Source organism: Sus scrofa, chromosome 2 (assembly GCF_054392235.1).
Source record: "Sus scrofa isolate SSC_HxYL_T2T_F1_AM1 chromosome 2, Sscrofa_HxYL_maternal_Yorkshire_Landrace_v2.0, whole genome shotgun sequence".
NCBI classification, from domain to species: domain Eukaryota; kingdom Metazoa; phylum Chordata; class Mammalia; order Artiodactyla; family Suidae; genus Sus; species Sus scrofa.
The window spans coordinates 10,209,015-10,221,238 of NC_139384.1; the positions used below are offsets into that span (position 1 = coordinate 10,209,015).

At 52.9% G+C, this 12,224-nt stretch overlaps 1 protein-coding gene across 30 annotated transcripts in view; it reads left to right on the forward strand.

The window, feature by feature from the left end:
• The window catches only part of VWCE (von Willebrand factor C and EGF domains), a 33,097-nt gene that overhangs the window by 7,073 nt on the left and 13,800 nt on the right, over positions 1 to 12,224 (forward strand). For 6 of the 30 annotated variants that reach the window (XR_014836933.1, XR_014836939.1, XR_014836932.1 and 3 more), the window contains exons 6-13: positions 2,174 to 2,290; positions 3,183 to 3,311; positions 4,447 to 4,566; positions 5,548 to 5,990; positions 6,072 to 6,165; positions 8,417 to 8,499; positions 9,759 to 9,846; positions 11,275 to 11,360. Coding sequence is in view for 20 of the 30 variants with exons in the window: in XM_021082935.2 (XP_020938594.2) it covers positions 2,174 to 2,290; positions 3,183 to 3,311; positions 4,447 to 4,566; positions 5,548 to 5,990; positions 6,072 to 6,165; positions 8,417 to 8,499; positions 9,759 to 9,846; positions 11,275 to 11,360 (1,160 nt within the window). In the remaining 10 variants the exon portion in view is untranslated. Of the gene's footprint in view, positions 1 to 2,173; positions 2,291 to 2,543; positions 2,603 to 3,182; positions 3,312 to 4,446; positions 4,738 to 5,296; positions 5,991 to 6,071; positions 6,931 to 8,416; positions 8,500 to 9,758; positions 9,847 to 10,870; positions 11,361 to 12,224 lie in introns of those variants that run through there. The other 24 variants (XR_014836937.1, XR_014836940.1, XR_014836935.1 and 21 more) reach the window with 11 other exon arrangements.

A 12,224-nucleotide genomic window follows, 5' to 3' on the forward strand; every position in this document is an offset into this window, starting at 1 on the left:
CTAATTACACGTCTTTAAAAATGATTTTTTCTTTACAGAAATTATGTAAGAAGACATTCTGTCTTTAACAAGGCAGCTAAGACAGAAGCTCCTCTTGATACTGTGGTATCATTTTCCATGTGATTGAAATGTACATAAATTATTATTTCTTCTTTTTAGGGCTGCACCTATGGCATCTGTAAGTTCCCAGGCTAGGCGTCGAATCGAAGCTGCAGCTGCTGACCTACACCACAGCCACAGCCATGGCAACCCCAGATCTGAGCTGCGTCTGTGACCTACACTGCGGCTCACGGCAACACCGGATCCTTTAGCCTACTGAGTGGGTTAAAGGTTCTTAACCTACTAAGCCACAACAGGAACTCCAGGTTTACATAAATTATTTAAGAAGTTTAAAAAGTCATGGCACTACCCTCAGGCCCTCTCTCCCACTCCCAACCTCTGCACTCTCTAGAGAATAATCCTGGGTCTTAGTATCTGCTTGGGCTGCTGTAACAAAATGTCAAAAACTGAGCGGCTTAAACAATAGAAATGTATTCTCACAGTTCCCGAGGCTGGGAGTCCAAGATCAAGGTGCTGGCTCATTCAGTTATCGGTGAGGCTCTCTTCCTGCCTTGCAGACGGCTGCCTTCTCTTTGTGTCCTCACAGGGCAGAGAGAGAGCAAACTCTCTGGTGGCTTTTCTTCTAAGGGCACTGATCCCATTGTGAGGGCCCCAGCCTCAAACCTCATCTAAACCTAATTACCTCCCAAAGCCCCACCTCCTAACACCATCACATTACTGGGGGTTAGAGCTTCCAAATACGAATTTGGAGGCAATGCAATTCATCCACAGCACTTGGTTAATAATCTGATGAGGCCCCTGCCTGCCTCTGCCCAGTACATGTGCATACATTCTTATGCATTCACAGAGACAGGATGATAAGAGGTGGGTGGCTAACAGTTGTCGAACTGCTGTGCTCCAGGTACCATGCTGAACATGTAATTTGCATTTTCTTTTCTTTTTTGTCTTTTTGGGGTTTCGGGTATGGCATATGGAAGTTCCCAGGCTAGGGGCTGAATCAGAGCCACAGCTGCCGACCTACACTACAGCCACAGCAATACCAGATCCGAGCTGCATCTGCAACCTACACCGCAGGTCACAGCAAGGCCGGATCCTCGACCCACTGAGCAAGGCCAGGGATCGAACCCACGTCCTCATGGACACTAGTTAGGTTCATTATGGCTGAGCTGCAATGGGAACTCCAATATGCGTTTTCGCAGTTCATCCTCAAAATTGTCCTATGAAATCGATACTGCTTATTTCCACTTTCCTGATAGGAATACTGAGGCTTAAAGAAATTAACTTGCTCAAGATCACATTAGAGCTGCGATGTGAACCAGTCATTCCTCTGCTTGCTTCTTTTCCCTCAATAATCTGTCTTAAAGATCTTGCCACAGCAGGGTCAAAAGACTTGCTTTATTCTTTTATTCTTTATTCTTTCCACCTGATGCCTGGTACTCTGCAGTGCAAAGATCCCATAGTTTACTAACTCTTTCTTCTAAATGAACATGTAGATTATTTCCAGTTTCAAACAATGGCTTGGAGAAGCTTTGACAGAGGGGGTGGTATAAAAGCGGAGTTTTGATGTATGAATAGGAGTTTTCCAGCCAGACAAGACAGGAAGGCCTTCCAGGCGGAAGGAGAACCCCAGCAAAGGGAGAGGACCACAAGAGTGTGGTGCATTTGTCAGCTGGCAAGAATTTCGGCCAGAGCGAAGGAGAGGGGCGGGGAGGGGGTGAGAAAGGCAGCTCAGGGCTCCTGCGCTACGGTGCAGCATTGGTGCTTGTAGGGGTTTTAAGCAGAGAGTGGCTTGATCAAAGGTGTCTTTTGGTCAGAACCTCCTGGAGGCTGGGGAGAGAGTGGCTTGGGAGGAGTGCAGGGAGAGGCAGAGAGACACACAAGGCTGTTGTTATCCTTCAGACAAAGGTACCCTGGGCTGGGGTATAGCAGTGAGGATGGAGAGAAGCGGGCTGATCCAGGGAGGACTTTGGAGTTGATAGACTGAATGCAGGTGGTGAGACGGAGAAGGGTTAGGAGTTGGGTAGGAGATGGTAATTAAGAGAGGTTGAGAGGACCACATATTTCCAAAACTCCATGAGGAAATGAGCTCCAGCCGTGTCCTGTTCCCTTCCAGACACTGATGAATGCCTTGGGACCCCCTGCCAGCAGAGATGTAAAAACAGCATTGGCAGCTACAGGTGTTCCTGTAGGACTGGCTTCCATCTCCATGGCAACCGGCACTCCTGTGTAGGTAAGGCCTGGGACCCTGTTGTCTTCACACTTAGGCTGCCAATCAGGAAGATGGATAGGGTGAGCCCAGGGGCAAGGACAGGTCAACAGTCCAGACCTCCTGGTTCCCTGGAGCCTGCCAGCGCCTTGAGCCTTTGCTCAGAGCCTGCCTTTCCCCGGGGTTGGCGTGGCTCCTAATGGAAGACCTTGTCTTGGACTTTTCCTGGCCACATGCCACTTTCATCCTGTTATGTTTCTCTTCCACCCTCTCCCAGATACACCCCAAGGATTCCTCTCTGCTCACCCATTTTCTTGGCTGCCTTTGCTCCCCTTGGTAAATAAAGCACGTTATGTCTTGGTTCCTCTGGTTTAGAAGGAGACCCCTGTTTTCTCAGCCCATTAGCAGAAATTTCCAGAAAGGGATTGGCATGTTTGGCTGGAGCTTGGCTCATGGGTTGAAGGTGGGGTCCCATGGGCCTGAAAAAAGACCTTGTTCTAGCAGAGTTGGGTGTTTGTCCTGAAGCCTGCCCTAAGCAGTGCAGGGATTTTTGAGACTCTTTTTCAGAAGGGCCCACACCACCCAACGCCGATGGCAGGATGGTGGAAGGCTTGGAGATGAGATTCCCAGGGGGGGCCCATCCCCACCAGCCAGCACTTAATCATTGCTGCAGTGCTGGGGCATGGGTCATGGGTCATGCGTGCATCCATGAAATGCCTATGGGATGGATGAACCTTCCAATGGGACTAGCCCTAGATTTAGCCCCCCCGCCAGACGTCTGAGTCCCGTCGGCACCCCGGGGCAGGGATGGACCCCATAGGAACGTGGCAGGGAGACTCCCCCAGCCTTCTGGGCTACGGAATGGAGGAAGAAGAACTCCGACAGGGCAGCCGTTGGTAGTGAGGCTCTCCTGCAGATGTAAACGAGTGTCGGAGGCCGCTGGAGAGGCGAGTCTGTCACCATTCTTGCCATAACACCGTGGGCAGCTTCCTGTGCACCTGCCGACCTGGCTTCAGGCTCCGAGCTGATCGAGTGTCCTGTGAAGGTGAGCGTCCAGCATCCCCCGCCACCACCCGCCACCCGGCGCTGGGCCCCACCCACTCCAGGCCCCGCCCCCAGCCCTAGGCCCCACCCACCCGGAGCAGGGCTGTCTCTCTTGCCCCCTCAACGCTTTTTTCAGTTCATCTTGTTTGTTATCCTAACACCCGCCCCTTTCGTCCTCTCAGTCTCCTTTATCCATTCTTCTTTTTCCTCTCACTATTCCCCAGTCCTTCTGTTTCCCTCCAGATCATAAACGGGAAGTTAAAAAAAACAGCAAAAAACAGTGATAGAGGGGGAGTTACCCATGTGGCTCAGCGGTAAGGAACCCAACTAGCATCCATGAGGATGCGGGTCGGATCCCTGGCCTCACTCAGTGGATTAAGGATCTGGCGTTGCCGTGAGCTGCGGGGTGTAGGTTGCAGACATTGCTGGGATCTGGCAGCGGCAGCTCCACTTTGACCTTTAGCCAGGGAACTTCCATATGCCTGGATGTGGCCTTAAAAAACAAAAAGCAATGATAAACGGGCATGTGACATAGGAGTCTCAGTAACCTGGGCTCCCAGGGACAGATGTTTTGGGCAGGGTGCTGTCAGCTTTCTGCCCTGCTTTAACAGCGCGCCTGTACACGTCTGTCTGTATACTGTCATGTCAACGCCGATGGCCTTCTTTCTAGTCCAAGGCCAGTTTTCCATCTCGTGATCCCCTGTGATGGTCTGAGCTGGGCCACCCCATTTCCCCCACCCAGCCTGGCCTGTTTTCTCCCATCTCACTCCATTTGTGATTCTCTCCCTTCCTCCTCTGTCTCACCCTTGCCCCACAATCCACCTTGTTCTCTCCTCTCTTGGTTTTTTTTTTTTTTTTTTGGACTCTCCCTGTCTTTCAGACTGTTGGGCCATCGGTGTCCAGCTGTGGGGAAATATTCACTGTCCCTGTGTTGGTGTTGGATGGGGAGGTCTGTCTGCCATGGGACCCAAGAGGCCCCTGGACCCTTCCTCCCCCTGAGCCTCAGCATCTTCTGGGAAGCCACGTCTGGATGGGGGAGCAGGGGACACACTCTGGACTTGTTGGGACACAGGAGGAGGGAAGGGTCATTCCCAGGACAGATCCCCAAGGGCTTAGAGAAAGTTTGCTTGGCTCAGGAAAACCCGAGGCTCTTTTGCGGCAGGCCAGGAAGGGAAGGGAGAAGAATCTGATTTTGCAGCCTCTGAAGCCGCTGGACTTCCAGCATCACCAACCTGTAACTTTGGCCTGCTCATTTGGTACTTTTAAGTTGTTCACTTATTTATTTAATTTTTTTATTTTTTATTTTTTTGTCTCTTGTCCTTTTAGGCCCGCATCCGAGGCATATGGAGGTTCCCAGACTAGGGGACCAATCGGAGATGTAGCCTCCGGCCTACTCGGGAGCCACAGCAATGCCAGATCCGAGCTGCGTCTGCGATGTATACACCACAGCTCACGGCAACGCTGGATCCTCGACCCACTGAGTGAGGCCAGGGATAGAACCTGCAACCTCATGGTTCCTAGTTGGATTCATTTCCTCTGTGCCACGGTGGGAACTCCTCATTTATTTATTTATTTATTTTTTATGGCCGCACCTGCGGCACAGGGAGGTTCCCAGGCTAGAGGTTAAATCCACAGCAATGCTGGATCCAAGCCACCTCTGAGACTTACACCGCAGCTTGCAGCGACACTGGATCCTTAACCCACTGAGCGAGGCCAGGGATCCAGCCCACATCCTCCGGGACACAAGATCGAGTCCTTAACCCGCTGAGCCACGATAGGAACTCCTCCTTTGGTACTTTTTCATCAATCTTCTCCCTTGATCGACACCGTAGCCCCATCGGTTTGAGGTTGAACTGGTGGTGGTAGACCCATCGTGCTGGAGTTCCCGTTGTGGCTCAGCGGAAACGAATCCGACTAGGAACCATGAGGTTGCGGGTTCGATCCCTGGCCTCGCTCAGTGGGTTAAGGATCCAGCGTTGCCGGGAGCTGTGGTGTAGGCCTGTGGCTACAGCTCTAACCTGGGAACCTCCATATGCCACTGGCTTGGCCCTAAAAAGACAAAACAAACAAACAAATTAAAAAAAAAAAACAAACCCACCAAAAACCCATCATGTTGATGAAGAAACTGGCCCAGAGATGTTCAGTGATTTGTGGGGATGGAGCTGAGGCTATGCCCCTTGAATCTCGCCTTCTGCACCTGCTGCCTCCCTCAAGACCCCTCTGTGTTTCCGTTTCAGCCTTCCCCAAAGCCGTGCTGGCTCCATCTGCCATCCTGCAGCCTCTGCAGCATCCCCCTAAGATGCTACTGCTGCTTCCAGAGGCAGGCCGGCCCGCCCTCTCGCCAGGACACAGCCCTCCTTCCGGGGCTCCAGGGCCCCCTCCTGGAGTCAGGACCACGCGGCTGCCGTTTCCCACCCCCGGGCTCCCCACGGCCTCCCCTTCTGCCCTGTCGCAGCTGCTCTCCACCACAGTGGCCACCCCCGTGCCTAGTGCCTCTCTGTTGGGGACCCTCGGACCCCCCTCACAACTCCAAGAGAAGGCGGTGGTGACCCCTTCCTTGCCCAGGGGCCCCGAGGCCACGCAGCTGGCACCAGGGCCCTCTGCCTGTTGGCACCTTGGAGCCATGTATGAGTCAGGGAGCCGCTGGACAGAGCCTGACTGTTCCCAGTGCTCATGCGAGGTGGGTGTGAGGGTCCTTGGGGTTTCCCTGGTCCGGTGCCTGGGGCCTTGTGGTGGCTGGATTTCCTGCTTCTGCTTCTAGGACGGGGAGGTGACCTGTGCAAAGGTGACGTGTGAAGCTGTTTGTTCCCACCCGCTTCCCTCCGGAGATGGGGGATGCTGCCCATCGTGCGCAGGTGGGAGCTGGTCCGGGGAGGGCTGCGGGTTTCCGGTGTGGTCCTGCCTCTTCCTTTCCTTAGCCTTCCTGCAGCTGAGAGACTATTCTCCAAGCTTCTTGTATCTCCTGAAGGGTGGTCCTTGGGCCTTGCCCACAGAACTTCTGATTTAGTAGGAATGGGCTAGAGCCGGGGAACATGCATTTCTAACAAGTTTCCGGGGGATACTGATGCTGCTGGTCTGGGGACCACACTTTGAGAACCACTGGTCTATTGTCTCAGGGGGATCTTTTCATCTCCCGGGGATCCTTTCGGAGCTTCTTGCATTCAGGAAGTCTCTCCACAGCCACTCTGCCGTCCCCTCCCCTGCCACAATGCCCCTCCACCCCCCTCTACTGCCCAAGGAGTAATCATGGATAAGTTCTACCCCCTTTCTGATTCCCTCCCCAAAATCTGCTGGCACTTTTTCATTTGCTTCCCATATCTGTTAGGATAAAGACCCCAAATCTTAAGTTTTCCACAGAGCTCCTCTAAACTCACTGTGCACTTGACTCGCAGAAAATCTTGTTAAAACGCAGATTCTCATTCAGTAGATGTGGGGACAGGGGGTCCTGAGCTTTTCTGCATTTCTATGAAGCGTCCTGTGATAAGATGCTGAGGTTGCTGCCCTTTGAGCAGTAGTGAAAAAGTCTTCCTAAGGGTTAGAATGAAAATGCACTTACTAATTTTCTTTTCTTTTCTTTTTTTCCTTTTTTGGCCTTACCTGTGGTATGTGGAAGTTCCCAGGCTAGGAACTGAACCCATGCCACAACAATGATCCGAGCCACAGCGGTGATAACACCAGATCCTTAACCTGCTAGGCCTCCAGGGAACTCCCTCATTTTCTTGATGATCATGGTGATTTTTTGCTGTTTCCCTACTGTGTACTGAGCTCTGAATGTACAGTGTTGGGTACATTACATCTGAGGTTGTAGATCCGTCCGAGTCCCCTGCAGGGCACGTGGTGGTATTTCTGTTCTTTTTTTTTTTTTAAAAGCAGAGTCTTTTTTTTTTTTTTTTTTTTGTCTTTTGTCTTTTTTTTGTTGTTGTTGTTGCTATTTCTTGGGCCGCTCCCGCGGCATATGAAGGTTCCCAGGCTAGGGGTTGAATCGGAGCTGTAGCCACCGGCCTAGGCCAGAGCCACAGCAACGCGGGATCCGAGCCGCGTCTGCAACCTACACCACAGCTCACGGCAACGGCGGATCGTTAACCCACTGAGCAAGGGCAGGGACCGAACCCGCAACCTCATGGTTCCTAGTCGGATTCGTTAACCACTGCGCCACGACGGGAACTCCGGTATTTCTGTTCTATAGTAAGGACAGCTGAGTCCCCGAAAGGTTAGGTGACAAGTCCACAGCCACTCAGATGACCGAATGGGCAGGTTTTGAACTCAGGGCTGTCTGGCTGCCTTTCTTGCTTTTTTTTTTTTTCTTTTCTTTTTCTCTTTTTTTTTTTTTTTTTTTTGGTTTTTAGGGCTTCACCTGTGGCATGTGGAAATACCCAGGCTACGGGTCGAATGGAAGCTGTAGCCACTGGCCTATGCCACAGCCACTGCATTGTGAGATCTGAGCCGTGTCTTCGACCTACACCATAGCTCATGGCAGTGCCGGATTCCTGACCCACTGAGTGAGGCCAGGGATCAAACCTGCAAACTCATGGATTCTAGGCGGATTTGGTTCTGCCGCTGTGCTACGAAGGGAACTCCTGCCTTTTTTTCTTTTTTCTTTTTCTTTTTAGGGCCACACCCACAGCATATGGAGCTTCCCAGGCTAGCGGTCTAATTGGAGCTACTGCCACAGCCACAGCCACACCGGATCCAAGCTGTGTCTTCGACCTATAGCACAGTTCATGGCAATGCCAAATCCTTAACCCCTGAGCGTGGCCAGGGATCGAACCCTCAACCTCATGGTTCCTAGCTGGATTTGTTTCCGCTGTGCCATGATGGGAACATGCTTTTCTTGCTTTATGGAAATAAAATGCCATGCTCTTAACACCGTTCTAGGTTTATCAGACATGAAAGGGCTCCTCCCAGGGCATCGTAGATGGGTGTCTCCTATGGTTCTCCAGGGGTGCCAGGACCACAAAGTTCTGAGCACTTTGATCTGCTGTTCCTGGGGCATCTGAGCCAGCGAGAGACGATTCCAGGTCCATCATGCCTGGAAAAGTAATGAGACCTCAATCTTCCTTCCCTTTGAAGAGGTCTGATGTCTCCACTCGTATTTGTCTTTCAAAGGCTGTTTTCACAGTGGCGTCGTCCGGGCCGAAGGGGACGTGTTTTCACCTCCCAACCAGAACTGTACCATCTGTGTCTGCCTGGTGAGCATCATGAGATCCCCGAAGCCTTGCGAGTGTTTTCTTAACCTTTGGGGGTTTTAGAGGAAGTGGGGGAGACCGGATGTTAAAGATGAGCTTGTGGAAGGGAGGAAGAGTTCTCAGGTTTGTGGATTTTTGGTCCGACGGAACCTGCTGAATTTAAAACTGGGGGGGATGGAAAGCCTGCCTGTAGTCTGCGGAGTCAGGGAGGCTTCTGCTGAGCAGAAAAGAGCCAACAGGCAAACAGGGTTCATCTGTCTACGAAGGGGAGGGGATGAAACTCCCTTGGAAACTTCCTACCAGGGAGGCTGTTTTTCTCTCCAGGCAAAATATTTGCCAGCACAATAAAGGCATCCACGTTGCGAGGGAGAAGGTTCATTACCAGACTCAGCTTGTTAGGGGTATTTTGCTTTAGGCAAATACACTCCTCCAAGAATAGTTATTAAGCTCCTATTAGGTGCCAGATGCAGCCAGATACTGTCCCCGGGACTGGATTATGAGCACCCGGTGCCTTCCAGGCAGGTGGCTTGGTGAGGATCTTGGTGCATCCTCACCTGAGGCTCCAGGCAGCTCTGTAGGGTGGGCGTTCCTGCCCCTAGTCTATAGATGGAAAGACTGAGGCCGGGAGGTGGCAGAGCTGGGATTTGAGCGGAGGTCTGTCTGCTTCCGAAGCCTGGGCTCTGTCCATGAGCCCTCCCTGCCTCTGATCATCTTTAAAGGCAGCCCTGGTCTGGCTGTGACAGTGGAAGCTGCATGTAAGATGGAGTTGGGGGGCACCCCCTGCAGCATCCCCCCCCCCATTAAGCCCTTCCTGTGCGCTGTACACATATAGTGGCCAAGTACTTTCATGCTTGATCCCATTTCACCCAGTCCTCAGCAATCGCCAGACAGAGCTGCCCTTTCCCGCTCATCTCACAGGTAGGGAGACCGAGCCTCGGAGAGGGCATGCACTTTGCCCAGAGTCACACCGCTTGGAGGGGCAGACCTTGGATCTCAGGTCTGGGTGGCTCCAAAGCTGGGGGCTTTTTTTGGATCTTAACCTCAAATGTGTAACGTCGAGTTTTAAATTTAATTCCCAGTCATTTGGTTCAAAACTCAGATGCACAGGAAGTGTCTGTGGTGGAGTAATTTCTGTTCTCTACTTCTCAGCATCCTTCCAGAGCTTTCTTTGCTATGAGGATGCTGTGGTGGGGGGATGCCACGGGGGCAGTGCCATGTGCTCCCCTCCCTGCCCCCACCCACGCCCCCTCTCACCTCCTCAGGCCGGAAATGTATCCTGCATCTCCCCAGAGTGTCCTCCCGGCCCCTGTCAGACCTCCCTGAAGTCCGATTGCTGTACGTGTGTGCCAGGTGAGGGACTCTGGGCGGGGAGGGGAATTTAGCTTTTGTGTGTTTGCAGGGGTGGGTGATGTCTTTTGAGTATGTTTGGGGGGGCCGATGAATGGTGGAGACAGGAAGGAGATTGATTTCTGCTTTAGAAACTCTGATGGAGGGAGTTCCCGTTGCGGTGCAGTGGAAGTGAAATCTGACTAGCATCCGTGACAATGCAGGTTCGATCCCTGGTCTCACTCACTGGTCAGGGATCCAGTGTTGCCGTGAACTGTGGTGTAGGTTGCAGATGCAGCTCGGATCCTTCATTGCTATGGCTATGGTGTAGGCTGGCAGCTGCAGTTCTGATTTGACCCCCTAGCCTGGGAACTTCCATATCCTGCAGGCGAGGCCCTAAAATGAAAAAAAAAAAAAAAAAAAAAAAAGAAAGAAAGAAAGAAACTGATTGAGTGAAGCATCTCGAAGTGCCCATTTTAACTGAGCCCCTACCATGTGCTCGGTGTCCTGGATGCAAGATTTGGCTTATAGCCTGCCTGGCCCCTGCCCGGAGTGGTGCTTTCAACACCGACAGGCATGGGTTTGAGTCCACCCTTGGTGTGGACTGGGAAGGGGAATCTCCCCGCTGATGATTTGGTCTTTTGTTAAAATGGGATCCTCCTTCCTGAGATGACCTCGTTGCCATCACTGTGGTGGGAGCGAACCTGCACCTCTCACGTGACCTGAGCTGTTGCAGTTGGATTCTTAACCCACTGCACCACAGCGGGAACTCTGTAAAATTATTAAAAATAATAATTTTTATTTTTTAATGATTTAACTGATTTTTTGGGCCATGTCTGTGGCAGGTGGAAGTTCCCCAGGCAGGGATAGAACCTGCGCCGCAGCAGTAACCAGAGTGACAGCAGTGACAATGCTGGCTCCCTAACCTGCCAGGCCAGGGAACTCCCCTGTCAGTTTTTTTTTTTGTCTTTTTGTCTTTTTGTCTTTTGTTGTTGTTGTTGTTGTTGCTATTTCTTGGGCCGCTCCCGCGGCATATGGAGGTTCCCAGGCTAGGGGTTGAATCGGAGCTGTAGCCACCGGCCTACGCCAGAGCCACAGCAACGCGGGATCTGAGCCGAGTCTGCAACCTACACCATAGCTCACGGCAATGCCGGATCGTTAACCCACTGAGCAAGGGCAGGGACCGAACCCGCAACCTCATGGTTCCTAGTCGGATTCGTTAACCACTGCGCCACAACAGGAACTCCCCCTGTCAGTTTTTAAGTACTGGTGTGCTTTTAGCTGAGGGGCTGAGGGTTTGTAGGGGAGCAGCCATTGGCCTCTTGGGTGTGGGCATGCTGTGGAGTATTGCAGGAGCGCATTTTCTTTCCAAAGACCCCCCTCCCCGTTTGCTCCCCCCTCTTCTTTAGCTGCCCGAAGACCTTGAGCTGCTTCTTCCTTTCTCCCCCGCAGTGAGATGCTATTTCCACGGCCGCTGGTACGCGGATGGGGCTGTGTTCAGTGGGGGTGGTGACGAGTGTACCACGTGTGTCTGCCAGGTAGGGGGCTGAATGGGGGGGGGTGACGGGGAGGGGCAGGGCACAGGGCTTTCCCAGGATGCCTTGACCTGCAGAAGAGGAGCTGCCATGCAGCAAAAGGGAAACTGAGGCAGCAACGAGACCAAAGGGTCCTTAGCTTTCACCACGGCCTTCCCGCAGTCTCCTTGAAGTTCGTCTTTCAGCATTGCTGTTTCTGGAGCACCTCCTGTGTTTCCAGAACAATGCTGATGTTGGGGTCCCAGCTGAGCACAAGACAGCCCCAGTCCCTCCGTCAGGGGGGCCCCCAGCTAGGTGGGCAATGGACTGGTGCCCAGGGCTCTTAACCAGACTGTGGGCTTCAGGGAAGCCTTCTTGGAGGCAGAGATGCTAAGCTGAGACCTGAAGGATGCCCAAGACTGATCAGGTGAGGCGCTGAGACAGGTGTGTCTGGCAGAAGGCAGTCGGGAACAGATGGCAGGAAGTGGGAGAGGGAACCGCGTGTTCCAGGGCCTGAAGATGTCTGTTTGGGCTGCAGCACGAAACTCTAGAGGGACCTGAGGGGAAGCTGAGGCAGGGATCCTGTTTGGGCTAGAGCAGAGCCTGGAGCAGGGCTCTTGTATAAGTGATTTCCTGAGGGGGACTTCTTGGAGGAACTGGCCGGCGATGCAGGACAGGCAGGGGAGGGGGCCACGTGAAGATGGGGTCTCAGGCTGATCCCACGGGGAGGGCCAGAGGGTGAGATGCAGAGGTGGGTGTGTCCCGAGGCCAGGGAGCTGGGCTCTCGCCCACCCAGCCCCAGGCGGTTGTATGTATGCCCTTGCTCCACAGGCGGGGAGGGCGAAGAGACCCTCCAGGTACCTGGAGGATGCTGCCTCCATCAGCCAA